Raw genomic sequence first — 14736 nt, forward strand, 5'->3', positions numbered from 1 at the left:
AAATACCACTCGAATGTTTATTTGCGGGCAGAATTCATGCAATACATTTTGTTAACCTTTTCTTTACAGTGACAGTCGTAGGTTTTGGAAGTAATAATTTTTGAAGCGCCTTTCCCTATGTACGTATTCGTAAAATTATTATTAAATCCATTGAAATATAAGTATTGTTTATGAAATTAAACTCTAGGTCCATACAACATCATTTGGACATATATTAAACTCTCTCTCTCTCTCTCTCTCTCTCTCTCTCTCTCTCTCTCTCTCTCTCTCTCTATATATATATATATATATATATATATATATATATATATATATATATTATATATACAGTATATACATACATACATATATATATATATATATATATATATAAATGGTGCAGATGTCTCTCTCTCTCTTCTCTAATTCACCTGCGAACCACAAGAATAGACTAATAGGTGCTTAGGTCAACAGTCCTATTGTATTTGGAAGGAAACACAGTGACAATGGTCCTTCCTTTCCCGGTCAGGGTTAGTCCGGCTTTTGCAAATTTGATCATGGACTGAGAACGCTACTGTTTTATAACACGGACCAGAGAGAGAGAGAGAGCGAGAGAGAGAGTGAGAGAAAGAGAGAGTGTGAGTGAATGACCTTCACCATTATAAAAGATGCATACTGACCCATCTACTATTACATCGCTTGTATTGATTCCCTCTCTCTCTCTCTCTCCCTCCCTCTGTGTGTGTGTGTGTGTGTGTGTTATAATCGGGATCTTAAGCGTTCCAGTATTGGTATTCTAAAGCATGCAGAATTCAAGAGCAAAAAGCAGTATGCTGCCTGAGGCTTAGCGCCCGCCCCGCCCCCAACCCCTTTCAATTTGAAAACCGCGAACTGCGTCATCAGCCGTTAATTCTACGAGACATGCGATGGAGACTCAAGGGTATTGTGACGACATCCAAAACGGCTGGATTGCCAAAAAAGGTGAAACTTAATTATCAAGATTAAAATAAAGGCTACGACTCTCGATAATGACGTTTCTCAGAAATACCTTTGAGAAGGATTGCGATGAGAGTTGTTTCAAAGTAACGATATTCTAACAAAAACCAAAATCGGAGGAGAATACCCGTGCACGTGACCCTATGCTAAAATCCTTGGTCGTTATTCTGAAAAATCATTGATAAACACGCCATATGAGATATTTTGATCGTATATTTCCTGTTTAATACAAGCTAAAGTTGCCGCCAGACGTGTATCGACAAAGGGCACCTCTTTCTTGAGTGCAAATTGGCTCGCGACCTCCCCTGATAAGTTTGACAAACGGTCCTTAATTATGTCATGGAATGAACTGGAATATAGAGTTTAGGCCAAAGGCCAAGCACTGGGACTTAGAGGTCATTCAGCGCTGGAAAGGAAATTGAGAGTAGGTAGATTTGGAAGGTGTAACAGGAGGAACACCTCTCAGTTACACTATGAAATAATTGTTAGGAGAGGTTGGATAGCAACATGGAAGAAAGATAATATGAATGGAGGTAAAGTAGAAGGAATGACATGGGTTGCAGCTAGCTAAGGACCGAAGGGACGCTGCAAAGAACCTTTTTAATGCTTGCACTGACGGCACTACCTCCCTACGGGGATTAGTTATGCCATGTTTTAGACGCTGTAAATGACTTGACAAAGTGGCCAAGTAGGGCAATGTGGTTTCTTTGCAAATCCGTGAAATGTTTTGAAGAGATTCGACTTTTAGCAGCCTTGATCTCCGCTGAAGAGTTCAGATATTATTATGAAATTTGACTGTGGTAATGCTGAAATAAGCTTGCCCCGTTACGCTAATGAAGCAGAACTGACCGAATAAAAAAGAGAAAAAAAGACAGAATAAAGTCAAATATTCACTCTCGCCCGCTGAAAGGAAGTAGATCAATTCCCATTACCGGACACTACATTGTCTGATGTAATCTGCCCTAAAATGGAAAACTGCAGTATCTGCAAAATTTTAGAAATTGACATATGCCACCTATTGGGCTCGTGAAACACTAATACACAAGTCACTACAGTTTCAGAATGATTCTTCAATACTTTATTTAGTGGGTCCCATTTGCAGTATCTGCAAAATCAGTAGTAAGGCCAGGGAAAACTGCAGTATCTACCATTTTTCTCAGTTTTGTATTTTTGCTGACACTGCAGTCTTCCATTTTAGGGCAGCAACGTGTCTGACATCTTTTCAAGGCAGGAAAGTGACGAAAAGTTATTCACATTTATGTTTTCCATTCCAAGTCCTACATAAGATAAACATTCGACAAAGCAGCAATAACATCATTGGTATTTGTTCTAGGTTATGACTATCTGCCCAGATTAATTGCATGTGTGAATTTGCTTGTTTTTCTGTTCCTGAGATCAATAAAATTGAAGTCATTATTCCCCTTACGCGTCATTTCATTCGAAAATCCGTTGGTTTAACACTTCGCAGTCGATAGAACTATGCATTTTTAAGTGCATGCAAAAGTATTTTACAAGTTTCTACAATTGGCCACCAAAAAATATCGCAAATCATATGTCCATGGAATAAATATGGCAAGCAAAATTGCCAGGCACTTTTTCTTAATGAATAGATAATAATTTATATCTAACTGAATCTGAATTATCAAAGAATGAAAATAAAATTTGAAAACCTAAAGAGAGAGAATACACACCATCATGTTTTTGTGTGAAACGACGCCAGCTAAATATAAACCAATAAGTCCTGCAACCAAGGTCAGCCATTAGGTCGATATCCAGTTCATTACTTAAGACCCTTTCTCTCTCTCTCTCTCTCTCTCCCCCTCTCTATAAATATATATATATATATATATATATATATATATATATATATATATATATATATATAGATATATATATATATATATATATATATATATATATATATATATATTATATATATATAACATATACATCACAAAAGTTAAGCCATAAATATCTCCGAATATCGGAAAGTCAGTGTCTATCGCTATTTCTAAACCAGGCAACGCAGCCATTCGAACCTAGCCGGTGCCAGCACCTATCAATTATAAATGTCCTTGGTTGTAAGTTTTACATGAGGCATAATGAATTATAATATTTGTGACTCAAAATTTGTGAATATAAAAAAGTCGCAAATGTACAAATGACAAAAATTCATGTATACGTACATATATACATAATATATATGCGTGTGAGTGTATTATGTCTGTGTATGTAGATATATATACATAAAATTCTGTAACATTTTTCCTCAATTAAGATGCATTCGTAAAATGTATGTCTCCTTAGATTTAAAAATTCGTAAATAATGTACTGAATATTGTTGGTTGACGTTTTTGTTTTATCATATAAATACATATGTTTGGGATATGTCTCTGGGTATATTCACTAATAAAATATTTATCAAGAAAGTTCCTCCCTCGTTACCCACCGATTTAAAAAAAAAAAAAGTTGCTCTGAATGGAATGGAATAGAATGGAATATAGAGTTTAGGCCAATGGCCAAGCACTGGGACCTATGAGGTCATTCAGCACTGGAAAGGAAATTGAGAGTAGGTAGGTTTGAAGGTGAAACAGGAGGAAAACCTCAAAGCAGTTGAAGCACTATGAATGAATTGTTAGGAGAGGGTTAAGGATAGCAAGATGGAAGAAAGATAATATGAATGGAGGTAGAGTAAAAAGAATGAAAGGGGTTGCGGCTAGGGTCCGAAGGGACGCTGCAAAGAACCTTAAGTAATGCCTACAGTTCACCCCGTGTGGTGCATTGACGCCAGTACCCCCGTGCAGGGTATATAGCTTAAAGGTATTTGAAAACATTTGGTAACCTTCCTAGCCTCAAAGAACGGTCATCTACTGGGAAATTTCATCTAACAAGTCAAGCATTGTACTGACTACAGAACAGGCAACAACAGTTCGTTACAATAAATATCCCGAGGACCCAATAAGCAACAGGGCAATTTCGGTCTTGGAAAAAGTCAGTTTATGCACTGTACCAGAGAGAGAAACAAGTAAAAACTGCGCCGAAGTTTCTTCGGCGCAATCGAGTTTTCTGTATAGTGTATAATGCTGTATGAGCTGTGGCCCATGAAGCTTTCAGCCACGACCCGGTGGTGGCCTGTGCTTACAGGGTTGCTAGACGCACGATTATGGATAACGTTAACCTTAAATAAAGTGAAAACTACTGAGGCTATAGGACTGCAATTTGGTTTGCTTGATGATTGGAGGGTGGATGATCAACATACCAATTTGCAGCCCTCTAGCCTCCGTACTTTTTAAGATCTGAGGGCGGACAGAAAAAAGTGCGGACGGGCAGACAAGGGCGTCACAATAGTTTTCTTTTGCAGAAAACTAAAACAAACTACAACAAGGGTTTTTACCCAAGGGTAAAAACCCTTGGGGGTCACTTTCTAGGAAAGATTAATGTGAATTATTTTCCTGTGACTTTTTTACCTGGATTCCAGCTGAGAGACTTGACGTCCGCAGAGCTTAAGCTGTAGATTATAATAATCTCTGCTCCATCTCAAGTTAAGGGAAGCTGAAACTTTTCCGCTTGCCTCTCTTTTCACTCTTTTGCCTATTTCAAGTTCCAGCCAGAAAGCCTTTGAATGATATAAACTTTTGAACCGGATTTTCAACAAGCCAACGCTGTTACGGCGTCTCTGGCACGGAGAACGCGTTTCATCTAAAATTGACTAATATAGGGAGATTGATTTGCTTTGTTCCCAAATGGAATTTTAACTTGAGCAGCTTATCTCCATAATATTCCGATGTAAAACTTCTTAAACTAATTAAAGTGGGACTCGGGAGCGCAACCAAGGAGAAATATACATCACTACATTGGAGCTTTCAGGGACAATTTTCGTTTAATTTATCTGTACATTATTTTACAATAAAAAGGTCTTTCGCATTAAAAGGCTTCTCGTTGCCGCTATCAATCGTTCAATTTACTTTCTTGTTTTACATATCTTTAGCACTTTCGTTTCAACACCTAAGCTTTAATCATCATCCAGGCCAAGAAACTACAAAGAGGTTATCTGCCCCAAAATGGAAGACTGCAATATCTGCAAAAATACAGCACTGAGAAAAATGGTAGATACTCCCATGCCTTTCTACTGATTTTGCCTAAATACTCGTGGGAAGCATTGAAGAATCATTCTGAAACTGCAGTAATTTGTGTATTAGTGTTTCACGAGTCCAATAGGTGGCATATCTCAATATCGAAAATTTTGCAGATGCTACAGTTTTCCATTTTAGGGCAGATATATTATTGTCATTTTTTTTATTGCCTGCGCAATTACTTTGAATATCGCGGAAATAAAACTAGTACCTTGGTTTGGACAGTAAAATGTGGTTCGAGGTCATGAAAAAAAAAAAAAACTTATTGACCTAGTAGTTTGGCATGTGGTTCGTCATGTCAAAATGTTAAATGTCATCGAATTCATAAGTCACAAGTTTCACAGGGCCAAAACGAACTAAGCATCAGACCCTGATTGTTCAAAATTGAAAGTAACCTTCATTTACCATGATACGGAATCATGCCATGAAAAGTGATATGATTTACGAAATGTAGTCTCTCAGCCATTCCCCGTAGGGAGGTAGTGGCGTCAGTGCACCTCATGCGGTGCACTGTAGGAGTTACCTAAGGTTCTTTGCAGCGTCCCTTCGGCCCCTAGCTACAACACCTTTCATTCATACGAGCAAACCCAAAGGGAATAATGTAAATCTCAGTTTGGGTATGTTTACAATCTATTGCTGTCTTTTTTTACAGGTTACCAGCAAACCCAAATGGAATGATGATTAGAAATATTCACCACCTACATCACTCATTCCAATTAAACTCATCACAGATTAGGGGCATGTAGCTAAATCTTTTTTTGGGGGGGCGGGGGAGAGGTTCCCTAGACGCATATTCCAGAGATATAACCGAGTATCGAAACCTTTCCCTGAAAAGAGCGGGACGCCATATCTTAAAAACTAACCATAGAATTTTTCTTGAAAATAATCTCATTATGTTGCCCGCACCCAATTTACTCTAATGTAACTAATCTAACCTGACCTAACCCAGCCTAACCTAACCTAACCTATGGGCATGGCAAAAAAACCGGGGTTGGTGGAATGCTGGCATACATCTCAGGAACTTGCTTCCCAGACATTGACTGGATAAATCATACACGCGAATATTTTAAAATTTCATATTCTTCCCAGATCCCATTATTAAAATTGCTAACTTTCATTGAGAGTACTTTGTCTTTGCTATGCGACATTCTTGATTTAAAAGCAGTTCCATTCGTCTGAAATTCTTAAGAACAATTTTAAAGCGTTCTGTTCTTCATAAATTGGTTCTTTGGTTTGAATTTCACTCCTTCTGTTTATAAGTTGGTGACGAAGGATTCTAACCTAAAATGTCTTCTTCGTCTATGTTGCAGATAAGGTGATAACGTCTTGCGATGAAGGACGCCTTCAGAGGCCTCAGACTATAAAGATGAGTTTCTGCGAGGTGAAAATGATGTGTCAGAAGTGAGAGAGAGAGAGAGAGAGAGAGAGAGAGAGAGAGAGAGAGAGAGAGAACCAGAAGGTTTCCTCAGACCCAAGCAGTCCGCTTGAGAGACATGAGTGATGAGGAATGAGGCAGAAGTGACTGTACTACTGGTGGTGAACGGCGGAGAACCATGTTCCGCGGGACTACTATGTGGTGAACACTGGTGGTGGCGGCGGTGGTGGCGGTGGTGAAACAAAAAGAAAGAAGAGGGGAGGACAGAGAGTGAAGGCAGGCAGGCAGGCAGGCAGGCAGGCAGGCAGGCAGCCGCGATCGTCATCGTCCGTCCTCCTCGTCACTGGTCCTCTTCGGCAGCACCATGCTCCTGCTGGCGATCGGAGTGGTGCTCACCGCAGCTATGGTGATCACCTTCGTTTCCAGCGCTTTCATCATCTTCATCATTCTCACTAGCAAACAGGTGGGTCAGGGCAAGTGCAGTGTGACTGAGACTCCATTCCCTCGTTGCAGTTTCCTGTCGTGGCGATGTCAAAAATGGAAATACTCTGGGCCAGTGGTTCTCAACCTTTTTTGGCCAATGCACCCTTTCACCGTATGTCAGAATGTCATTCTCCCCCCCACCCTCCTCTCCTCCCTTTCCAAAATTGTCTGCCTCAAAAGGTGCATTCCTAATAATATGCAACAAAATACTAACACAAACACACACTGCGTTTTGTGTGGTCCTAGAGCAAGTTTGAGCCTGCCAATCTGCGGTCACAATTCCCCACTCTTGAAACTCTGAAATTCCCCCATGGGGGTTTAATTCCCCCTTGGTTGAGAACCACTGCCCTATACAGTAACTTCAGTCTCTAAGCAAATGTAATGGTCTACAGGGCATACAACATAGGGTACCGAGCATACAATACCAACAGCGCAGAAGTAGAAATGATGCAGCCGAAGACCAAAGGCCTTAAAATTAACTCTATTACTGACATAAAGGAATAAATCTTATAATCCGCGGACATAAACTTAAAGATATAACTAAAATGCAAAAACAGTTAGGGTACTGGAGTTGAATCAGAAAGACTACTAATGATCTGACGTGACACAAGGGTCCGCAGTCAATATGAATCCTATACGAGCTGATCATGATGCTAAAATGTGATTAAATAAAAAATTCCAAGCGACAGTGACTACTTGGAATGTACCGGAATTAACTATCTGGAATCATACTTAAAATAACACACATAACGCCCCAGAAATAATGTTAAGTAGCAACCTCAGACAAAATCATTGCGCATGAGAGAACCCAGGAATTGAAACACGAACAGAGAAGTTGATATAGTTATCCCCGTACTAAGGACTGAGTTTGAGTTTGATATTTTTCATTATTCCCATGAGATTACAGTCGTCTTGTAGCTCTACCTATATTTTTTTTAAATAATGCCTCAGCAACTATATCTGGATTAGTTCTAGTGTCTAATAGTATCTAATTCTTGCTCAGCTGTCCTCGTTAATTGTCATACATAAACTCCTGTTTTATCTAGTTCGGACAGAGTAGAGACTTTAGGCCCAAAGGCCAAGCGATGGTACCTATGAGGTCGGAAACTGACAGTATAAAGGTCTGAAAGGTGTAACCTCGCAGTTGCACTATGAAACAATGTTAGGAGAGGGTGGAAAGTAAGATGGAAGAGAAAGAATATGAATGGAGGTACAGTAAAAAGGAATGGAAGGGGTTGCAGCTTGGGGCAAAAGAGATGCTGCAATGAACCTTAAGCAATGCGTACAGTGCAACGACGGCACTAACCCCCTTACGGAGTATTATCTGGTTCTTTCATAATTTGATTTCTGCTCTGCCAGCGTCGTTCCCAATAGTCACCTGTCCCTCGCGTCCTTCTGTTGTTACTTTAACTGCACTTATTAATTTTGCTAATTAGCTACAACTTTAATCTCTGTTCACTGACTATAAGATCTGCTCACACATATCATTGCTAGAGTTAATTGTCAGGCCTTTGTTCAGGCGAACAAACACTACCATCCAACACAAGCAACATTTAGGTTCTTTGCAGCGTCCTTATTTAGCTGCAGCCCCTTTCGTTCTTTTTACTGTACCTCCTTTCATATTCTCTTTCTTCCATCTTACTCTTCACCCTCTCCTACCAACTGACTCACAGTGCAACTGCGAGGTTTTCCTCCTGTTACACCTTTCAAACCTATTATTATCAATTTCCCTTTCAGCGCTGAATGACCTCACAGGTCCCAGTGCTTGGCCTTTGGCCTAGGATCTACATTCAATTCAATTCAAAAGCAAACACTAAGCTATTCAGGTGAGTTTGAATATAATCATCATGATCATTTGAAAATGGATATTTCCTTTAACGATAATGAATGAGGTCAAACCAGTTGGCTGACATGTGGACGCACACACGCCAGCTGATGAAAAAAGGACAATAATGCTATGATTTCCCAAAGGGCGTTTGCAAACATTAGAGCAGCTTCAACACGGGGCCATAAAAGAGGACAGAGCAAATACTAATTCATATCAAAGGAACTCGTACGGATAGATTGCCGCCGATGATCTTTCGCTTTGCTGAAAGGCAAAACGTATTTTTTGATGTCATGAAAACTTTTTTAATACCTATGGCAATTTTGATCATCAGGACAATGGCCCTCGCTGCTGTAGCTGCTGATTAACGCTTTTGCTTCAAAAGTGTACGGACAGACGTATGTTCAAAGAAGGATGGATTATAAAAAGCTATTACTGTTATTAGTTTAACTTTGCCATTAAGTCACATTATCCTGAAGTGTCAAAAGCCTCTCCCGTCTGAAGGTTTGGTTCATAAATGACAAGTGAAAACTGGCATAAGAATAAAGTTGAAGAAGTTGGACAGCTAATTAAGAAGAATATAAAGGCAATGCATAAAAGTAAAAGTGAAAAAGCAATGCAGCTTGGTCTTATGACGTCTTCTTACGAGGCTAAGAGAGAGAGAGAGAGAGAGAGAGAGAGAGAGAGAGAGAGAGAGAGAGAGAGAGGCAACTTGACAACCAAGTTGTAGGCCTGTATTTAGCCCTATTTGGGTGTCTGTCAATCCATTATCTGATTGGCTGGGAATATAACAGAAAATCATAGATCTTCTGTCTCATTTTCTGCATCAGCAAACGACCATGGAATTTTGGTCAAAATAGGACCTTCTTGATAAAATAGGACCTCTTTGGTCAAAATAGGAACTTTGTGGGCAAACTAGGACCTTTCTGGTAAAACTAAGACCTTTTTGAAAACTACAGCTGTCACAAATACAATAAAAAACTGCATTAACTTTTTTCCCTATAATTTACTCTTATTCTCATTACAAATTAGTTCATTTTCCTCTTCTATTTCAGTATAAGAGCAGCACCAGCCTCCTCCATCTGCAGCTGATGGGAACAAGCGTCATACTGTCTCTGGTATTCATCATCTTTTCCACGCCTTCCTTTCTTCAGGTAAGACTTGGTTCGTGGTACGAGGGCGTCTTTGATATGTCTCCAGCATTCTACTTTTTCCCCTTGACTTCCGTGCTATCACACATTTCAAGATAATATTTTATAACTCTGGTCAGCAACCAGTAAGCTTTCCTCTAAACTCAAGTATTAAAAGACACAAATTCGATGAAGATCTCTTTCTGGGCGTTGAAAAATCACTGGCTCTGTTACTGCAGCAGTGTGCGGTCTGCGGTGGGAGGTTGAAACCAACATTCTTTGGAAGCTTGAATTTCAAGTCAATAACCCCTTTGGTGCATTTGTTCCATGTGAATGGGTTTCGTCTACTGAAATAACAATAATGATAATAATATTGCTTTGACTCAGACTAAATGACTGATCAAAGGAGTTGGTGAATCATATCTCATGGTTAGATGTTCCTCATATACCTTTCAGTTATCCTGTTTCTGAATATCTGTATTGTAAGAACATTTGGTTATATTTATTGCCACTGATATTTTGTAGCCAGAATAAAATTAGTAAATGAAATTACGTAACAGTTGTTATAAACCCCTTCGATTTTAATCTTACTTGGATTATATTGATCATTTCTCTGTCATTTTTCAGTTCTTGCTTTAACATTCTTTTTTAAGGTAAATTTTTGTTGCTTCTGAATTCATTTTCATCCTAAGTCTCAGATTCATTTGTTCTTTTTCGATTGCAGGGAAAGTGGCTCGTTGGAGACGACAGCATTCTCAGGCATTCTCTCACCACGATGGCGCCTTTGACCAGCCCAGACTGGGGGTCAGACGAAGGTGTCAACAGCACAGATAACTTCAGCACCACAATGGCCCCAATGGAGTCTCCTTATTCTTGGATCCTCGAAGAGGACGCGAATAACACTACCAATTTCACTTTGGGTTACCAGACTACTTTAGAATCGGTCAATAGCAGTGTTGATAGAAATGGTAGCGTTATTATTATAAGTAAGCCTAAGACTATTACTTTACATGCGGACCTGCTGTGTCGGTTATATGGTTTTCTTTTTATTATGTTTCACACGATAGCTGTATGGGTGGTCATAGGTCTCCACTGCGACAAATACTGTGCCATTGCTACTCCACTACGCTACAACCAACTAGTGACAAGGCATCGCATTGCAGCTTTCTCAGTTCTGGTTTGGTTCTTGGGGGTGGGTCTGGCCTTCCCGCCACTGGTAGGTCCTTACACTTATTCTTTTGCAGGGGGAGTTTGCCTTCCTGTGTGGCATAGGCTTGATGCAGTTGCCTACACTTGGACTCTTGCAACACTGTGCATCATCTTGCCATTCATCATTATCATCATTGTTAACGGACGCATCATCATTATTGCTAGGCATCACCAGCACCGAATTTTTTCAGCTATATTCGAAGTCATGATGTCGGCGCAGGCGACAGTAACTCATCAAAAGAATCCATTTGACGTTCCAAAGAAGAAAAGGAAATCTGTGTGGACAGTATTAGAACAAATAGCAGCGTTTGTAATATGTTATTTCCCTTTCTTTGTCACGATCATCTGGGAATCATTCTACAGAAGAAGAGTCAATCAGTATCTTCTTTTGCTGGATGTTATCTTCTTAATCTTAGCACCGGTCATCAATTCATTCATCTATGGGATCAAATGTAAGAATATCAGAAAAGCATTTCGAAACTACCTCAGGAAAAAGCTTTACAAGACGGAAGTGAAACATGAAATTCAGGCCCGCATTCCTTCAGCGACTAATTCCCGCAGGCCCTCGATATCTTCTACCCTTGCAATGCCCATCCTCCAAAAATCTCTTCAGAGGCGAATGTCTGATTACCTTCTCCAGGACCAAATGAACCAGCCAAAGTTATTGAGGAGGTCGTCAGATATGTCCTGGCACCCTCTGGAGGATGGAACACCGTCTCCCACACGTCTAAGGAAGCCTATAGATACAAAGGTCCCGGCATCGGCGGCAGAGTCATCCCCAGTTGGTTCTCATTCCCCAGCCAGTGATACTAATTTCCTGACTGTGCCCACATTTGAGGCTGCAAGGTCTTACTACCTCGGACAGCAGCGCGTGCGCCTATCCATCTCATCTCTAGACTCGGATATGAGCTTCTCTGTTAGGGAGTCTCGCACAGAGGAGGAAAATCTAACGAGCACCCCATCGCCCGACAACCCGTCCCGTAATGTTCCTACAACCAATGGACACAACAGAGATAATGATGCCCTGTCTCCATCAACCCTTCACTTAGGGATGCCCGAGATATCAAACGCCAATAGATCAAAATCATTAGAGCTGCCTTTGGTTAGCTGCCAGGACTCATCCATGAAACCAAATGGCGACGCCAATCCAGAGAACAAGCATCAGGCTGACTGTCAAACGCCACTCTTGTGCAAAACCTTTGAGCAGCCCAAGAGAAGCGCAAGTTTAACTTCATCTTCACCCTACGTATTACGCACATTAGAAGCAATCCTGTCTGTGAGAATCTCACAATCTCTCCTGAGGCGTGGTTCTGGCTGGGGAGGTTCGCTTGGAAGCATCGAGAGGCTCTCTAAATTTCTGCGAGAAAGTCGGAGAAGTGTTCAGCCAGAATCAAACTCATCCTATTTTCCAATTACACCTCTGCAATTGATGGACAATACAACCATACAACAACAGGAGCCCAACAACAAAATAGAGGACGGTAACGCTTGTCCTGAAAACGGCGACCTTGGTGTTCTGACTTTCATCAACCCTCTGCCCAACGGGGGTCCTTGTGTAGGTGCCTGTAACAAGGAAGCCACCAGGGAGATGGAAACGACCCTTACCGTCACCTAACAAAATCTGTATTGACGTGGAATCCTCTGTTACCTGAAGCATTCATCAAAATAATCTATCTACCTATCTGTCTGTCCCTTTATTTCACGACGTGGAATCCATGATACCTGCATATAAACGTTACTACCTTAGCATTCATCAAAATAATCTCTCTCTCTCTCTCTCTCTCTCTCTCTCTCTCTCTCTCTCTCTCTCTCTCTCTCTCTCTCTTAGATGCAATATATAAGCAATGATGATGTACCACTCACATCTCTTATATTTGTAACATTAGAAGTTGATTTCGCAGTATTTTTATAAATTCCAGTCATAATCCTTTTTTATAAGGAGATTATATTTTCTATGGAAATAGATGAAAGAAATATAACATTTTTGAGTTAGTTTTATGGTCTGTAAAGTTAGACAAGATAGACAAGTGGAGGTGTGTGAGATGTCAGAGTTGTGTCATGTGAGTGATAATGATTTAGCTGTGTCTTTATTGTTAGCTTAGCTGCCCTGTTGACAAGTAGCAGGCTCACAAAGTATCATGTAATACGTGGAATGACCAGAATATAAAAAATGTGATAATAAATGGATATAATTCAAGTATAACGTGTTTATATTCCCTGCTTTTGCATACTCACACACCCTTATATATATATATATATATATATATATATATATATATATATATATATAAATATCAAACACACACTTATGTGTGGAACAGAAATAAATTTCTGACTCACGTCAGATCGAACCAGGTCTTTCAAATGAAAGACCAGAGCGCTGCCGACCAGGCCACACAAGTCATTACTTGGTTGGCAGCCTGAAAGACCTGGGTTCGATCCTGATGTGAGCTCAAGAAATTTCATATATATAAAAGCACACGCATATGTATATATAGTGTATATATATATATATATATATATATATATATATATATATATATATATATATCATGACCAAACAAGTTATTCACAAAACATATAATCTATACAGTCTGCAAAGTATACACGAAAGGCTACGATATGAAAAGTATCTCTACAAAGTTTAACCCATAAGTTTCAGAGCTTCTGAAACATGCAGAATTATAGAATTCCAACTTTTTTATATACACCTTTTATTTCCATTTTTTTTAATCAAAATAAAGTATAAAACGACAGCGTTTTTTTTACGGCTGTCTTACATGTCCATCAATGCAACAAGCTGCGCTAATACCTGTTAGAAATTTCAGCCAGTCTGACTAATAACCTAATAATGAGTGGGAAAGATCATGATTGGCAGTGATCACGATTGGTATCCTCAACTGCAGAATGTGAATCATGAGCAGGGATGAGGAATGGAATGGAATATAGAGTAAAATTTAGGCCAAAAGCCAAGCATTTGGACCCATGAGGTCAGTCAGCGCTGGAAAGGAAACTGAGATAAGGTAGGTTTGAAAGGTGTAACAGGAGGAAAACCCCGCAGCTGCACTTGAAATAATTGTTAGGAGATGGTGGATAGCAAGATGGAAGAAAGATGATATGAAACGAGGTAGAGTAAAAGGAATGAAAGGGGTTGCAGCTAGGGGCCGAAGGGACGCTGCAAAGAACCTTAAGCAATGCCTACAGTGCACCCCGTGAGGTGCACTGACGGCACTATCGTCCCCGCCCCCCTACGGAGAGCAGGGATGAAGATAATATGCGATGATTGAATCAATGACGAAAAGTCATGTTCATTTATCTCAAAATAAGCGCGAATGCAATTGTTATTAAAACTATCTCACAGCAGCCGCCTAGAATCTTAGTCTGAAGGAATCCATAAAAAAAATCACAGAAAAAAACTCACTGGGAAAAAGTCACAATAATCTTTCCTAGATAGTGACCCCCAACGGTTTTAACCCGGTATGTAGCCACCTTTGCGGCGTGTTCAGTGGAAGCCCGTTGGGGATTTCCGTATGAACATAGACAAAAGGCTGTAAGCATCATAAAGATAATGACCCCCAAGAAATATTGTGAATGTTTCCCCTGTGA

General features: G+C 39.9%; 1 protein-coding gene across 1 annotated transcript in view; it reads left to right on the top strand.

Annotated features, from left to right (window-relative positions):
- Positions 1-13328, top strand: part of LOC136847262 (uncharacterized) — a 227874-nt gene extending 214546 nt beyond the window's left edge. The window contains exons 3-5 of the mRNA XM_067118780.1: positions 6419-6946; positions 9847-9945; positions 10646-13328. Of these exons, the coding sequence (XP_066974881.1) occupies positions 6848-6946; positions 9847-9945; positions 10646-12745 (2298 nt within the window). The 5' untranslated portion in view covers positions 6419-6847 and the 3' untranslated portion in view covers positions 12746-13328. The remainder of the gene's footprint in view (positions 1-6418; positions 6947-9846; positions 9946-10645) is intronic.
- The last annotated feature ends 1408 nt before the right edge of the window (positions 13329-14736 follow it).

Source organism: Macrobrachium rosenbergii, chromosome 16, assembly GCF_040412425.1.
Source record: "Macrobrachium rosenbergii isolate ZJJX-2024 chromosome 16, ASM4041242v1, whole genome shotgun sequence".
Classification (NCBI taxonomy): Eukaryota; Metazoa; Arthropoda; class Malacostraca; order Decapoda; family Palaemonidae; genus Macrobrachium; species Macrobrachium rosenbergii.